The following is a 17,275-nucleotide window of genomic DNA, read 5'->3' as shown; positions in this document are numbered from 1 at the left end:
AATGTAGTAGCTCCCCTGGCTAATGAATCATTGGAGCATGCCTTTGACATCCGTCACATTTTCGCATGAACTCCTTCCCGTCTTTTTCCATGTCGATCTAGTAGTAGCCGGCTCTGATTACCTTCCGAACCAATGATTCGGCGCCCGAATGATTTCTGCAGGTGCCTTCGTGGACTTCCCTCAAAACATACTCGGTATCTCCCGGTCGTAGACGTAGGGCGTGTGGGCCATCGAATGTTCTTCGGAATAGGGTACCATCTTCGGACAAGCTGAACCGGGCCGCCTTTGTATGCAAAGTTCTCGATTCTTTAGGATCCGAGGGTAGTTTTCTGGTCTTGAAGTAATCTATATATTTGTTTCTCTAGTCCCAGGTTAAGTTTGTCGATTTTATTTCGGCGTGGCCTTCTTCCACTACCGATTTCATGAGTTGTACGACCGTTCCCAAGTTGAATTCATCGCCGTCGACCGGCGATCCTAAGTTAGCAAGATCATCAGCCTCGCTGTTTTGATCCCGAGGTACATGTTGCAAAGTCCATTCCTTGAACCGATGTAACGTTACCTGTAGTTTATCCAGGTACCTTCGCATTTGTTCTTCTTTGACTTCGAACGTTCCATTGACCTGGTTCACCACGAGGAGGGAATCACACTTAGCTTAGATTACCTCGGCCACCGGGCTTTTAGATTTCTAATAGATTGTCTAACTACATTACCCGTTGGTGGCTTCAACACGATGCCAAGCTCGGACCCTTTGCGTTCGAGGCACCGTCCGAAAAGAGGGTTCAGATTCCGGAGGAGGTCCCCGAGTTCAACAACAACTCTTTATCGACCTCAGGAATTAGGGCCAACATGAAGTCGGCCACAAAATCTAACAAAATTTGAGATTTGATGGCGATTCGGGGTCGATATTCGATATCGTACCCGCTGATTTCCACGGCCTATTTGGACAATCGTCCTGAGAGTTCGGGCTTATGCATTATGTTCCTCAACAGGTAAGTAGTCACGACACATATGGGATGGCATTGAAAATATGGTTTTAACTTTCTAGAGGCACTTAGCAAAGCGAATGCCAATTTTTTCAGGTGAGGATACCTAGTTTCGGCCTTGCCTAGACTCCTGCTAACATAGTAGATAGGAAATTGCATACCTTCCTCTTCCCGTACTAGGACTCCACTTACCGCTATCTCGGGTACCGCTATCTCGCATACCTTCCTTCGAAGTATGGAGCAAAGACGGGCTCAAATGGTACCGCTTGAGTTCTTCCAAGGCTTGTTGACACTCCGGGGTCGAGATATTATTCTTCTTCTTCAATAAAGAGAAGAATTGATGGCTCTTGTCGGAGGACCTCGAAATGAACCAGCCCGACGTGGCTATGCGCCCGATTATCCTTTGAATGAATTTGACATTGTCCACCACGGTAATGCCCTTTATGTCCTTGATTTTATCGGGATTGATTTCGATTCCCTGATTAGACACCAGGAATTCGAGAAATTTCCCAGACCTAACTCCGAATGCGCATTTCTCCGGGTTCAGCTTCATATTATATTTATTCAATATGTTGAAGATTTCCTAAAAATGCTTCAAATGGTCCTCTGCTCGCAGGGACTTAACTAACTTACCTCGTCTTTGATGAATGCATGTTTGACTTCGGACTGAGGCCTCCTTTTATGTTTGACCGGGTGGAACTTCGGATCCAGGGTCAGCTTATGGGTAGTTATCTCCGGCAGGATACCGGTCATGTCGAGGTGGGACCAAGCGAAACAATCTATGTTAGCCATAAGGAATTTAATGAGTTTTTTTCTGAGCTCTGGATTTAACCCCGTGCCCATTTATACCTTACGATCGGGCAGGCGCTCGATCAATATGACTTGCTCTAGTTTTTCAACCGTTGATTTGGTGGCGTCGGAATCGTCGGGGGCTATGAAAGACCTGGGAACTCCGTAGTTGTCATCCCCATCCGTTCCCTGTTTCTCCGGTTGGGGCGGGGCCGATGTCGGTAATTGCTATTTGGTTTCTCCCTTGGTGACTGAACCCAGATCCTTTGGTATTGAAAGTGCGGATATCGAGACCACCTCGTTGACCGTGAACATCTCCTTTGCGGCCGGTTGTTCTCTGTAAATTGTTTTAATCCCTCATGGCATTGGGAATTTCAACACCTTGTGCAGCGTCGAGGGCACTGTCCTCATGTTGTGTATCCATGGCCTCCCGAACAGAGCATTGTACCTTATATCTCCTTCGATCACATAGAACTTTGTTTCTTTAATGGTTCCGGTGGTGTTTACCGGTAATGTTATCTCTTCTTTAGTGGTCTCGCATGCCATGTTGAATCCATTTAGAACTCGGACTGCAAGCATGATTTGGTCTTGTAAACCTAGTTGCTCCATGACCCTCGATCTGATGATATTGGCCGAGCTACCTGGATCAATTAACACACGTTTAACTCGAGATTTATTTATGAGTACATATATTACCAGTGCATCCTTGTGTGGTTGCATGAAGCCTTCAGCATCCTCGTCATTGAAAGATAAGGTTCCTTCTGGCACGTAATCTCGAGTCCGTTTTTCTCTAGTGATGGATACTTTGGTGCGCTTTAACATCGGCCCCTGGGGAACGTCGACCCCACCGATGATCATGACGTGCTGAGGTTCCTCAAGATCGATCTACTTATTAGAGTCCCTATTCCTGAAATATATTTTGGCTCGATCGCTCAGGAACTCGTGGAGATGTCCATTGTTGAATAACCGGGCTACTTCCTCTCTCAATTGTCGGCAATCTTTTGTTTTATGGCCATGAGTGCCGTGATATTTACACATTAGGTTGGGGTCCCTTTGGACTGGATCATACTGTAGAGGTCGAGGCCACTTGGTGACTTTGATGCGTCTGATGGCAGATACGATGGCAACAACATCGACGTTGAAGTTATACTCCGATAACCTTGGCGCTTCCTTGGGCCCGTTTTTGCTCATGAGTCCCCGATTATTTAGACCTCGATCACTCCTTCTTTCGTTTCAAACGGGGTTCCGCACGGACCCATTACTTCTTTGGTCTCCATTGTATGGTTGATATCGATCCCTATTCGATCTTGGTTCACGATCGATGTCTCACTTGGATCTGTCGATAGCTCTGACGAGATAAACGGACCTCGAATTGCCCCAAGATGATCATCTTCGAACCTAATTTTTGATTGATACCGGTTATGTACGTCGTCCCAAGTTACGGCCGAATATTCTATTAGATTTTGCTTCAACTTCTGTGAAGCCAACGAGCTTCGAGTATTGAGTCCCTGGGTAAAGGCCTGAACAGCCCAATCATCCGCGACCCGAGGCAAGTCCATTCGTTCCATTTGAAATTGGGACACGAATTCCTTGAGTATCTCATTATCTCTCGGTTTCACTTTGAAAAGGTTCGACTTTCTAGTTTCGACCTTGATGGCCCCGGCGTGTGTTTTTACGAAGGAGTCTGCAAGCATATCAAATGAGTCAATAGAATTAGAAGGTAAGTTGTGATACCATATCATAGCTCTCTTTGACAAAGTTTCCCCGAATTGTTTCAACAAGACAGACTCGATCTCATCATCCTTCAAGTTGTTCCTTTTGATGGCGCACGTGTAGGAGGTCACATGCTCATTTGGGCCGGTTTTTCCTTTGTACTTAGGAATTTTGGGCATGCGAAACTTCTTTGGGATTGGCTTCGGAGCTGCACTCGGAGGGAAAGGTTTCTGAACAAACTTCTTGGAATCCAGGCCCTTTAATATCGGTGACGCTCCTGGGATCTGGTCGACCCTGGAATTGTAAGTTTTCACCTTTTTGTCATTAGCTTCGATTTTCTTTACTCCCGATTCTACCCGTTTTGTCAGATCCTCGAGTATTTTTATGATTTCTCCCGGGTTCAGCTTCACTCGCCCTCTACGTGATTGGTTCGTTCTGTGAGTGATTTCCCCGGATAGCTCGGGCTCAATTTTGCTAGGAGCACAGCTTTGGTTCAGCAGCTGGGCTATCGCTGCCTGTTGAGCCTATAGCATTTTGAAGATCGTGTATATTTTGTGCTGTTGATCGGATTCCACCGCGGACGCTGTTCTCGGGATCGGTAGGCAGATTCGCATTGATAACTACATGTCAGTTAGCGTCAATTGGGTCCGCGACCAAAATTTCGATAGGATCGACAAGTGGCACCTCGCCACTAGGTGCCATATTGTTGTTCTCGCCGTGGTGACCGGACTCAGCGTTCACATTTAGAGGTGCAGACTGGGAGTTTGGCATTTTGAACTTTGACCTTAAATTAAAGACACTTCAAAGAACAAGTGTAAAATAGGGTGCGTTATAGAAATTTATATTAAATTGTCACTATTATCCTTAGCCCCACGGTGGGCGCCAAACTGTTTACCCTCAAAATCTAATAACAATTAAATTTATAAGTGGTTTTAAGAATACGCGGATTAATTTGATACAAAACGATAAATTGAGTTAGATTGAACAAATAAAGATTTAGTAAATTCAAACCACGTGAGGAGGATGATTCCAGCCTTAGTGAAATATTCACCCTCGATCCAGGCTCATAATGGCCAATACTGATGAACAAGAAGAAGAGCTATGGATAACAGTGAAAATAATAGTGTACTGCTTTGGGATGTGTGTTACAACGTGTCTAATAAATAGCCAGACCCCCTTTATATCGTAGGGGGAATACTACTCTAGGTACAATTTTATAAAATATAAAAAATCTTTTGTTCAACTGATTGTAGGTTCTCTATCGATACGTGTCGAGATTCATGCCGTGATATCCGGCTGGTCGCGGATATTACAGCCTTTTGTTAGTCGTGCTTGGTTGCCTAACAATGATCTCCGAAGTCTTTTGGGATGTGGACCAATCCTGGATTACGACCCCGATATTCTCGAGGGCAGGCGTCATGCCCCCGGACTCTAACTCGGTGAGACCCTTGCCTCGATTCCGGTGCCTCGTCATCATGTCTCGAGCTTTGTTTACCCTATCGGAAGCTAGGGTGCGCCATGAGCCCGATTTTACCCGTATACAATATGACCATTTGTGAAATTTACCCAAATAATGTATGACTTGTTTCCAATTTCAAGTGAGATTCGATCAACATGCTAATACACGTCAAAATCCACATGTTGCTCGTGCACTATGACTACATCTAAACAAATACTACGAAGAACAGAGCCACCTAATGTCACCTATATCCAGCTGCAATATCCAGGGATGGGGATATGTATAAATAGTTTATTTAGAATCAACAACAACAACAACCCAGTATAATCTCATTTGTGGGGTCTGGGGAGGATAGTGTGTATGCAGACCTTATCCCTATCATAGGTAGAGAAGCTGTTTCCGATAGACCCTCGACTCCCTCCCTCCAAAAACTCTCCAACTTGCTTTTGGGGTGATTCGAACTTATAATCTCTTGGTTATTTAGAACCCAGGAAGTTAAAAATTTATGGCCCAGAATCCATGAACTAAAAATTCTAGATTCACTAATGGCAATATCACAGCTTCAACTTACTATTCCATATATAATTATCACTATTTCTTATAAATATTTAATGTTTTTTGAAGCATGCACATTGACTTTTACCTCCTGTGGTGGTAGTAGGTTTGGCTTGACCCCTACCTTGTTTATTAATAAGCTAAAGATACAAGGAAACTAGTAGGAGGTTTGGCTTGACCCCTACCTTGTTTATTAATAAGCTAAAGATACAAGGAAACTAGGAAGTAATGGGCATTATAAAATATACAACTACAAATAAAAGAGGGCCCAAAAGATCGGTAGTACCAAATGAAAGATTCGGATTAAATTTCTTGTTTGCCATCATCACCACCCACAATTGTTTCTTCTTTCTTTTTGAGTTTTTTTTTAAAAACAAATTAGTTGGTGCACTTCTAGAAGTATGTCAAAAATCTTCATTTCTTTAATTGATTTTAGCGTCTCTTAGAACTTGCGAAAAGGAATTGGTTCACTGCATGCCATAACAAATATTGGTAAATTGGAGTACTGTCTAACAGTTTAACATAGATAATTAAATATGATCAAAATACCCTTATATATTTCCAATTGCTGCAGTTTGCAGCTACACCATATGGTGAGTACCCATTTTGAAGAACTTTATTACTACATTTCAAGAAACCAAAAAACTATAATCTTGTTTTTCAAAATTAGATCAATGATTTTAGTGTTAATTTCCAAGAAAAAAATGTTAGGTGGTATTCTTTCAATTTGTGTGAGCTTTCACTAGTAGAATTATCCGGCACTTGCGTGCTGCTGGGCTACATAGTAGATATCCGATAAAATAATCAAAATACGTACAAATCGGCCCAAACACCATCATTATCAAACAGAAAAAAATAGCTAAATGTAACGTGCTTCAGCCATTTTAAAGTAGGTTAATTCTCCTTTGACGAGTTGTCATATGCTTCGTTGTGTCTCAACAACTACAAAAGAAATAAAGGTACATAAGATCAGCTTGACAATGAAATCAAAATATATACTGCACTAAACAGCTTAATAATATTAAATAATATTTAGTGGCATTTTCATCATTTATTTTCTTTCAACCAACCATGAATCTCGATTAAATAACATATCGAGCGTTCAAACAATTTTACGAAACCATATCTTATATGAGCTTATATACTTCTGATCTTCTTACCTTATTTTATGTGTGGTTATACTAAACAAATTAAGTATCATGCCTGAGAACAAAGTTTAAATTTCATGCATTAAGTTGTAAAAACTATTTACTCTATTAGTGTAATTTCACCGATGATAATAGGTTAATTAGTAGCATTTTTACCAAATTGTCAATTAATATTTACAATGATATGTTTATTTGTACAATATTTTAGACGAGTTAGTTACCAATTAATGGTTGAGGAACATGGCGGATGGTGCTGCCAATCAAATTTAGGCAGGGTACAAGATCAATCGTACAAGATTTATAGCTTGTTTGGCCAAGTCGGAGAAATCAACTTATTTTGAAAAGTGTTTTTTTTTAAAAGTGCTTTTAAAAAAAGTATTTTTGAACGGAAGCAGTTTGTGTTTGGCTAATCGCTATGAAAAATACTTTTGAGCAATAATTTGTGTTTGACCAAACTTTTCAAAAAGTGCTTTTAAATATCAAATTACGAATAAGGACATGAATATATTTACTTAATAGTTAATATTATAAGTAAATAAATAATCTCAAAAATTTATTATTACAGGCAATAATTAAATCTTTTTATTTTATTTAAGTAAAAAATAAAAATAAAATTTAAAAGTACTTAATTCTTTTAATATAAGTTAAATATATTAAAAATTATTCAACAAATATAAAAGCATTCACCCCTAAAGTCAATATATATTAGAAAGTTATCCTAAAAATAATAAGAAATATGCATACACTAATATCCTAAGTATTAGGTTTAATGGTTATTTTGGTATATACTATATTTTGTTAAGGGTATTCTTGGTAAGAAGAAAAGTCAAAAATGTTTCTGCTTCTGCTTTTGGGAAGAAGCTATTTTTTTCTGTTTCTGAGAAACTGCTTCTGCTTCTTCCCAAACGAAAAAGCTTGGCCAAACATCTCAAGTTAGGAAAAAAAGTGCTTTTGAAAAAAAAAAAGCACTTCTGACCTCTTGAGAAGTTTGGCCAAACACGCTATTAGTTGTATAAAACCACAACACTAAAAGAGTACTTTCGATATGTTATATGTATATATCTTTAGTTTATGACCACAAGATTTAAAGACTATTTTGTTTACATTATACATACTTGTATCTAAGATTACAGGAGATTCAAAGGGTATTTTAATATATCATACACACATTTAGTTCAAAAAATAAGATTCAAGAATCCTCTTTACATTTTTAAATTGTATGCGACATAAAATGGAAATCAAACGAAGGAAGTATAATTTTTTCCCCTAATATTGTGGTGGTATACCGATTCCGAATAAACGAAAAGAATAATGCATGTATGGATTATTAGGGAGCTATTTATCATCGTACCTCCAATATGGAACTTACCTCCAATATTGAATCCAAATTTAATTGGGTCCGCTAAGATATCAAACTCCATATCATTAATAAAGTTGCTGAAGGGTCCGTCAGAGAGCAGCACTGACATCACAGATTCTGGTGAATAGTGGAGTACTGACTCTCCATTACTCCCACTCATCTCAAAAACTTTGCTATTATTATATATACCAACAAATAGGTTCAAATTATTAGTTGTTTGTGTTTGATTTCAGCAATGATCAAGAAAGCAGCCTCATTAGTGCTGTTTTTAGCTTTAGTTTATCAAGCCATTCGTCCCCCTCCTCCAAAAACTTGCAGCACAGCAGGTCTCCCATCCACCACACCAAGCATCAAGCTTAGAGATGGAAGGCATTTGGTGTACAAAGAATATGGTGTGCCCAAAAATTCTGCCAATTATAATGTCATATATGTTCATAGCTTTGGTGGCAGCAAATTCGAGGCTGCACTTATAACTTCGGTACGTAAAAAATTTACTTCGGGTGAATTTGGTACGACGGGAGTCATTTTTTCAAAAAAAAAAAAAAAAAGTAGTTTCTGGCGTTTGGAATATTTATTAAAGATTGATTATAATTTTAATAGTAACGGCCGGATAGTTGTTCGATGAAATTTTCTAGTATTAGATTGATGGTAAAGTTGATGCCATGTGATCAGGAGGTTACGAGTTTGAGTCGTGAAAACAGTTTCTTGCAGAAATGCAGGGTAAGACTGCGTACAATAAACCCTTGTTGTCCGGCTTTTCCCGAATCTAGCGTATATAGCCAGAGTTTAATGCACCGGACTGTTTTTTTTTTTTTAGATTGATAAGAGTAGTATCTAATTAAAGTTGACTACATCAGTAATATGAAATTAGGAGTTGAGATAACGGTGAAGGATGATGACTTCCGCCGATAACTAAGGAAAGTTATTCTTTCTCTTTGGTGGAAAATATCATAACTAAACATCAGAAAATAATTTTTAATTTGAAAAATATTTTCCTTCGTACCAAAAACACTTTCTATCTTCTAGATTTTTCAAGGCTTGAAGATTGAAATTTTTTGGATTGAAATCTATTGCTGTTTGCCACAGAAAGCAATTGAAGAATTAGGGGTATGCTTGGTGTCCTTTGATAGACCCGGTTATGGAAAAAGTGATCCTCATCCAAAGAGAAGTTTTAAAAGTTTAGCTCTTGATATAGAAGAGCTGGCTGATCAATTGGAACTTGGAGATAAATTCTACGTTATTGGGTTTGCTATGGGTGCTCACTTCGTTTGGGGCTGCCTTAAGTACATACCTCAACGGTAACATCATAAATTTTATTACTAATATGTTGTTTTCTTGTTACATTTGTCAAAGTTTAAGGTCTGTGTATTGATGGTGAAAATATATCTATACAATATCGGTCATTTAATTAGTAAGTAGTTACAAGTAAATTTTTTGATAAGCATTAATTGATAATCTGATAAATATTGTAATTCAGTGGCGGATCCATCTGAGTTTAACATGTGTCAATTGACATTCCTTTGCCGAATAATTACGATATGTAGCTAGGTCAATATATATATATATATATATATATATTTGGATAAGAGTGGGTTGCTCTAGTGGTGAGCACCCTCCACTTCCAACCATGAGGTTGTGAGTTTGAGTCACCCCAAGAGCAAGGCGGGGAGTTCTTGGAAGGAGGGAGCCGAGTGTCTATCGGAAACAGCCTCTCTACCCCAGGGTAGGGGTAAGGTCTGCGTACACACTACCCTCCCCAAACCCCAAGTACAAAGATCATTGTGTATTTTCGACATTAATGGGATGTGTTTCACAAGTGTCAAAAAAATGTCGGTAAGGGAATTTGTGACATTTATGTGACTTAATATTAATGTCATCGTAGCCCTTATTTCTTGTTGCGCTCTTAGTGAAATTTCTAGCTCCGTCACTATTTGCTAGCACGAATTCAAATTCAGTGATAATGTAGAGGAATCTTTACATTGTCCGTATATATAACATAAATCTCATTTGTTATTGTTTTATAATTTCACAAGGTTGTGGTTTTCTTTCTTCTGGTTAAGCTTATAATATCATTTGTGCTTTTTTATTCTTAGCTTAGCTGGAGCTGCATTATTGGCTCCAGCAATCAATTATTGGTGGCCTGGATTTCCAGCAAACTTGACTAAACAAGCGTTAGATAAACAGTTACTAAGAGACCAATGGGTTTATCAAGTTGCGTACTATGCCCCTTGGCTCATGTACTGGTGGAACACTCAACAATGGTTTCCTGGCTTTAGTGTTATAACTGGGGAATTCAAATTGTCTCAAAAAGATCTCAAAATTGCCTCCTCACTTGATGAGATGCAGCTTCAGCAGGTACTTAATTAAATTATATTATCCCCTTTATTCTTTTTGTAAGTCCAATAATTTTTAATTAGTACGTACTCTATTAAGAGACAGATTTAGAATTTTAAATTGATAGTTAATTTTTAAAATTCTTAGTACTAAATTCACTGTACTTTTCAAATTACCGGTTCAGTATATTGTTCAAACACTAAGGCTACATTCGCCAGTGACTCTACTCTCGAACTAGCTAGCAGCGTTCATGCCAAGCAAGATAGCCCTTGCCTCTTTCCTTTGTTAGTACAGGCAAACTTTTCTATAACAGTCTCATGTGTTCCGAATTTTTTTGGTTATTATAACGAAGTGCTGTTATAAAGAATATGTATTATAACGTAGCATAAAATTGGTTCTATAAAAACTTGGCTTTTATAGTGAATGACTGTTATATAGCGAAGATGTTATAGAGGTCTGGCTGTACCATGATAAAAGGGCAGTTCGATGCACAAAGCATCCAGCATTCATGCAGGGTCTGTAGAAGACCCGGGGGTATGATGTAAACAGTATACCCTAACACAAACATTTGTGGCTGCTTCCACAGCTCCGGTACCATAATGTGATGCTTTTATTTTTTTTTATAGTTTGCTAACTAGTGATTTTCATATGTAGGCATATGTTACACAACAAGGAGATTTCGAGTCCCTCCACAGAGACTTGATTATTGGTTTTGGTAAACCGGAATTTGATCCTATGGATATGAAAAACCCTTTCCCTAACAACGAAAGCTCTGCACATCTATGGCATGGTATTGAAGATGGGATTGTGTCTGTTAATCTACAACGTTTCATCGCGAAAAAACTTCCATGGATAAAGTATCACGAGCTATCAGATGCTGGACACTTATTTCCTTGTGGTGAAGATAGTGTAAAAGATGTTATATGGAAGGCTCTTTTGAGTGAGAAAATTTAATTGATTTTTACAAAATGGAAAATTGTTAAGGTTATGATTGTAATAAGGTGGATCCAGGATCTTTTAATAATTATATAAATAGTATAAAAAGTCCATTACAATATTATTTGTGCATGTAACTTAGTAAATCCTGAAAGAATTCCTACAACTATTCGGTCAGGCCAAAATGTAAAGATATGAACTTGACTCATCATATTAGATTATTAGGCAATCGACCTTCTAGATAAGGTAAATATATGAACCTGCAAAAAGAAAATGTGTTGGTACGGAGAAAAATAATTTTTAACTTTTTTTATATTTGGTTGGTCAAAATATTTTTTCTAATAAAATAAATTCTTTAAATTTAAAGAAAATGACTTCTCCAAGGGAGTAGGGAAAACAAGTTTTATAAATGGTATTCCACGTTGCTTGTCTCCTCCACACACCTAACACCCTCAACCCTCACCCTCACCCCACTCCACCCCTAAACCCCATCTCTACCCCTCCCCCCTTCCCACCCCCACTCCAAACCCCCACCACCTCAGCCCCATCAGCCCATCTGTCACGATCCCAATTTTCCTCCGTAGGATATCGTGATAGCATATAGTCTCTAAGACTAGGTAAGCCTAATATTCATGCAAAATATAATTGAAATAATAATTAAAGCCTCAATAACTCAACAACTAATATAAAATAGACTCCGCAACTCAGCATTTACAATTTTCCAAAACCCGGCGACTACAAGTCACAAGCTCTATGAAGTAGTACAAAATATCTCTAAATATCAGTGTCTATAAAAGGATAAGGAAATAAAATAATCTAGGTGGAAGGGGACTCCAAGGCCTGCGGACGGTGACAGGTATACCTTAAAGTCTTCGAAGCTGAGCTCTCACTAGTGTCTGGACTGGTAGGAGGTACCTAGATCTACACAAAAAGATGTGCAGAAGCGTAGCATGAGTACACCACAACGGTACCCACTAAGTGCCAAGCCTAACCTCGGTAGAATAGTGACGAAGTCAGGTCAAGGCCCTACTGAAATAAATAAGAAACTGAACAAGTGTATAACAGTGAAATAATGATGACAATAAAAATGAGACAATTAAAAAAATACACTGAGAATAGCTACACTGAACTAAGGCAAATAATGCTTTATAGAAGAAAACAAGGGATGCTATGACACGGAACAAAATAACAAAAACACAAGTGAAGAAATAGAAAGTATCAACAAGAGTCACTACCGAGGTACCGCCTCGTAGTCTCAAATCACAAATCAATTCACAATCTTTCCTTATATCGTCGTGGGAGCCTTGCATTTAGTTTTGAAATTATTTTTCTGAAATAGCTTCCCGTGTTTTAGCCCATCTTATCACATCGCATGGCTTCTAGTAGTTCCCCTACTAGGCACGTATATCAAGCCCACCTTATCTCACCGAATGCATTTCAACCCCAAAATCTTATACCGCCGCATGCGTATCAATATCACAACCTATCACAAATCGCATCTCAAGTGCCCAATATCACAACTTGCCAAAGAAAGCAACAATAACAGTGTTTTCACGATAAAGAGCCCAAGGGTCAACCACAATGTATACAAGAATCTCAACAATAACAACCGAAAGTGAATAACTCAACAACGGTTAAATAATGAATAAGGAATAGAGGAAACAACAACAACTTCAACTAAACATGTAGGGCAATTAATAAGTAAGAGATAAGACAAGTAGAGCATGTGAAGATAGATTAGAAATGATGATTATAACATGTTAAGGTAATTCAATTAAGGCATGAAAGGAATCTAAATAGCTAAAACCAGTAAATTTTCACATTTAGCCCGTGCACACACTCGTCACCTTGCGTACACGGCTTTCACATATCACAGTTATCACAAACAACACCAATCCTAAGAGGTAATTCCCCCCCACAAAGTTAGGCAAGATATTTACCTCAAAACACACTAATTCAATCCACTAGTAAGCCCTTCCCTCGATTATCCAACTCCGAACGGCTCGAATCTAGCCAAAACAACTTAATACCATAAATATAAACTATAGAAAACTATTTCGAATAATAAACTTACGATCTTTACAAAGAATAAAAAGTTAACTCAAAACGTCAACCCGGACTGGCGTCACGGAACCTTACCAAAATTATAAAATTCGAACACCCATTCCATAACAAGTCCAACCATACAAGAATTACTCAAATCCGACCTCAAATCGCCTTTCAAATCCCCAAATTTTATCCTAAGAAGTTTATCATAATTTTTTCTCAAATTTCCAACTCAAATCACTAATTAAATGATAAAATTAACAATATATTCGTGTAATTTAACCAAAATTGAGTTAGAATTTTTTACCCCAATGATTTCCTTGAAAATCTTCCGGAAAATCACTACAAACAAAGTTCTCTAGGTCCAAAAATGAATTATGAATTTCAAACCCTCGAAGACCCCTTTTTTGTCCAGCGATCCTCGCTTCTGAGGGTCTGGGGTCGCACCTACGGAAAATCCATCGCAGGTGCGGTTCCAACTTAACTTCAGGGGTTCCGATTCTGTGGATAATGGCTCGCACCTGCGAGCCATCTTCTACGGAAAAAGCGATCGCACATGCGGTCCTACCCAATGCCTTCCCAATTTCCGCTTCTGCGATGCCCACTTCCGCATCTGCGAATCCGCTTCTGCAGACAAATGACCGTACGTGCGGTCCCAGTTGGGCAAGGCCACTTTCGCTTCTGCAGCTCAAGAGTCGCTCCTGCGGCACCGCACGTGCGACCCAAAATGTGAGGTGCGATTGCACAAGACACGTCAACCTTTACCAATCACACAAAGTCTAAATTTGTTCCGGATTCAATCCGAATCACACCCGCGGATCAGGGGACCCCGTCCGAATATACCAACAAGTGCCAAAACACTTAACGGACATACTCGAAACCAAAAATCACATCAAACAACATCGATTCTATGAATCGCAACCCAATTCAAGCCTATGAAACTATGAACTTCCGAATTCCAAAAACTAATATTGATTCATACCAAAACAACTGCGATTGACTTCAAATTTTGTACACAAGTCATAAATGACATGACGAACCTATTCCAATTTTTGGAATTGGAATCCGACCCTGATATCAATAAAGTCAAGTCCCAGTCAAACTTTCCAAATCTTCCAAACCTTCAACTTTCTAACTTTCCCCAATTCACGCCGAAACGACCTACAGACCTCCAAATCAACATTCGAATACGCTCCTAAGTCCAAAGTCACCATACGGAACTATTGAAACCATCAAAACTCCATTCCGGAGTCGTCTACATAAAAGTCAAACTACGGTCAACTCTTTCAACTTAAAGCTCCAAATTAGGGACTAAGTGTCCCATTTCACTCCGAAACTCACCCGAACCAAAATCAAACACCCCCTGCAAGTCACATAACCATAATACAACATAGATGAGGCAATAAATAGAGGATCGAGGCTAAAATATTTAAAGCAACCAGTGGGATCGTTACACCATCACTCATCTCCACCCCAATCCCCCAACACCCTACCCTCCACCACCTTATTGCCTAAATTATATATAAATATTTTTGGATAATACTTGTCACTTACCTAAGAATCACCAGAATATATGTAGGAAAACCACTTATTTTCTAAAAATAAATTCCGTGGAAGATATTTTTCTTCGCATCAAACACTTGGCAACTAAGATATTTTAATTATATATATGTATCACTTCAACCGTCGTACACCTAAATAATAGGAAAATATCATCTCTCGAACGTACGTTTTGTGCGCAAAATGTGTTTCATGGGTACCATAGAATCAATTTCCAAGCAAACTTCTAAACGCGATTGTTATAATGTTTTAAAATTAAATACGTAACTAAGTTATTAGGACAAAGAGGATTCATATAATCAATTCAATAAATTTGAGATTGAGACATAATTATCATTGTTGTATTTATGTGTTCGTCTATTTTCTTTTTCTTTTTCTTTTTCTTTTTTTCTATGAAACTAATCAACTTATTGATGGAGTACCATCATATATTGATTAACTACCAAAAAATTAGAAAAACCAACTTCCTCATAATGCACAACTATACGATGACATTAAGACAGGCAATGAAATAATTGGACCCCATGCTCACAAGTTCTCATGCAACACCTGTTTTAAGAGATGATAATTAACTTCTGGTAATTAACTATATTCAAATAAAAGCATCAATCTTTTTTCAAAAATCGTCCAATATCCTTAGGTCTTGAACTTAGTAACTAGTAGATCAATCATGTTGAGTATTGAGATGTTGATGATTAACAAAGTTTGTTGAGATGAAATATTCTAAGAACCAGGTCCTCAACGTAGCTGCTTAACTGTTCTAAGAACCAGATTCTCAGGATTAAGGACCAGCTCTTCAAGGTTGATGATTGTACGTCTTTGCAAGACAGTAACTTTATCTCAAAGTTGCCCAGGCCGAGTTTGTTGGAAGAAGAGTGCTAAACATAATAAGGGTTGCTGCCCAAGAAGATACGCATGCATAAGTGAGAGACAAGAGTCCCAAGACCTGTGGAGTCCTTGGAACAGTAGAAGTCCTATCAAACGAAAAGCTGACTATGCATAGGACTCCTAAAAGATCTCCGAGTCCAGGGAATTTAAATACTATCTTTCTGGACTGATGGGATTATCCTTCTGCACATCAACTGAAGAACTATATTTTCTACACTCAAGTCGAGTACCAGTGTTGTGTTCTTCTTGAGTCAGTCTAGTAAATATATTTTAGGAAATTGAGTTGTAATCAAAGTGTCATAAACAATTAGTGAGTTGGAGTGAGTATTTGTTTTTACAAGTTAGAGTAACTTATAAATCAAATAGTTGAACTAGGAGTATTGGAAAGTATTGAGTTACAGATTTGTAATCGATACATTTGACTCATTGTTCTAGTGAAGTTGAAGTTGAAAATCGTACGTAGTAGGTCATGGTTTTTGAACCTTTTGAGTCGGGTGATTTTTCACGTAAAAATTGTCGTGTTTACTTTTCTAGTTATTTTTATTTTATGCTTGAGTAAGGTAAAGAATCAAGTTCTTTAGTAATCCATAAAGGCACAAAGTTTAACAATTGGTATCAGAGAGGGTTTTCTCACACACGGCTAATACCTAGAGAGATCTTAGAAGCAAAATGAGTATTGCACTTGGAATTAACGAAGGATAGTCAACTACCAGACCACCCTGTTTAATAAAAAATACTACAGTTGGTGGAAGGCAAGAATGAAAGATTTTCTGACAGCTGAAGATTATGAACTATGGACCATAATGACCCAAGGCCCACTAACTCCTACTAAACAAAATGCGCAAAATGAAACTGTTCCTAAGGACCCCTCTGAATTTGTGGAAGCAGATTTGAGAATGATGGAGAAGAATGCAAAGGCTAAGAAAATCCTTATCTATGGACTTGGTCTTGATGAGTACAACATGATATCTGCTTGCTCTAATGCAAAGGAGATCTGGGATGCACTCCAAACTGCTCATGAAGAAAGAAACCAAGTGAAGAGATCAAGGATAGAATTACTTATGAGAAACTATGAGCTCTTCTCCATGAAGGAGTTTGAGCCCATCTAGGAGATGATGACTAGGTTTACCATAATAACAAATAAACTGAAATCACTTGGAAAGGTGTTCATGTCACAACCCCAATCTCTCTCCGTAAGATGTCATGATGACACCTAGTCTCTAAGACTAGATAATCCTAACATACATGAAGAAATAATGGAAATAATAATAGAACTTCAAATTTAAACCAACCAGCTATCATAAAAGAACTCCACATACAGCTGACAATAACTCTCAAAATCTGGTGAGACTGAGTCATAAGCTCTACATGAGTATATTGAACATCCCTAATATATCACTATCTAAATAAATAGTATGCAATAGAGAATGGGGATAGAGGGTGACTCCGAGGCCTGCCGACGCCGGCAGGTATACCTTGAAGTCTATGATCTGGAAGCTCTACT

The 17,275-nt window shown here is 38.4% G+C and overlaps 2 protein-coding genes across 2 annotated transcripts; both read left to right on the top strand.

The window, feature by feature from the left end:
* Nucleotides 1-8,044: 8,044 nt before the first annotated feature.
* On the top strand, nucleotides 8,045-11,398 carry LOC104117202 (uncharacterized). The gene is made up of 4 exons (XM_009628215.4): nucleotides 8,045-8,485; nucleotides 9,094-9,305; nucleotides 10,101-10,362; nucleotides 10,996-11,398. Exons 1-4 carry the CDS (start codon nucleotides 8,243-8,245, stop codon nucleotides 11,293-11,295), a joined length of 1,017 nt encoding a protein of 338 aa, XP_009626510.1. The 5' UTR covers nucleotides 8,045-8,242; the 3' UTR covers nucleotides 11,296-11,398.
* Nucleotides 11,399-16,529: 5,131 nt separating this feature from the next.
* LOC138892030 (uncharacterized) lies at nucleotides 16,530-16,880 on the top strand. The gene has a single exon (XM_070175721.1). It carries the CDS (start codon nucleotides 16,530-16,532, stop codon nucleotides 16,878-16,880), a length of 351 nt encoding a protein of 116 aa, XP_070031822.1.
* The last annotated feature ends 395 nt before the right edge of the window (nucleotides 16,881-17,275 follow it).

Source organism: Nicotiana tomentosiformis, chromosome 5 (assembly GCF_000390325.3).
Source record: "Nicotiana tomentosiformis chromosome 5, ASM39032v3, whole genome shotgun sequence".
NCBI lineage: Eukaryota > Viridiplantae > Streptophyta > Magnoliopsida > Solanales > Solanaceae > Nicotiana > Nicotiana tomentosiformis.
Note: the sequence above shows the minus strand (reverse complement) of the source record. Positions and strands in the feature narration are given on the sequence as shown.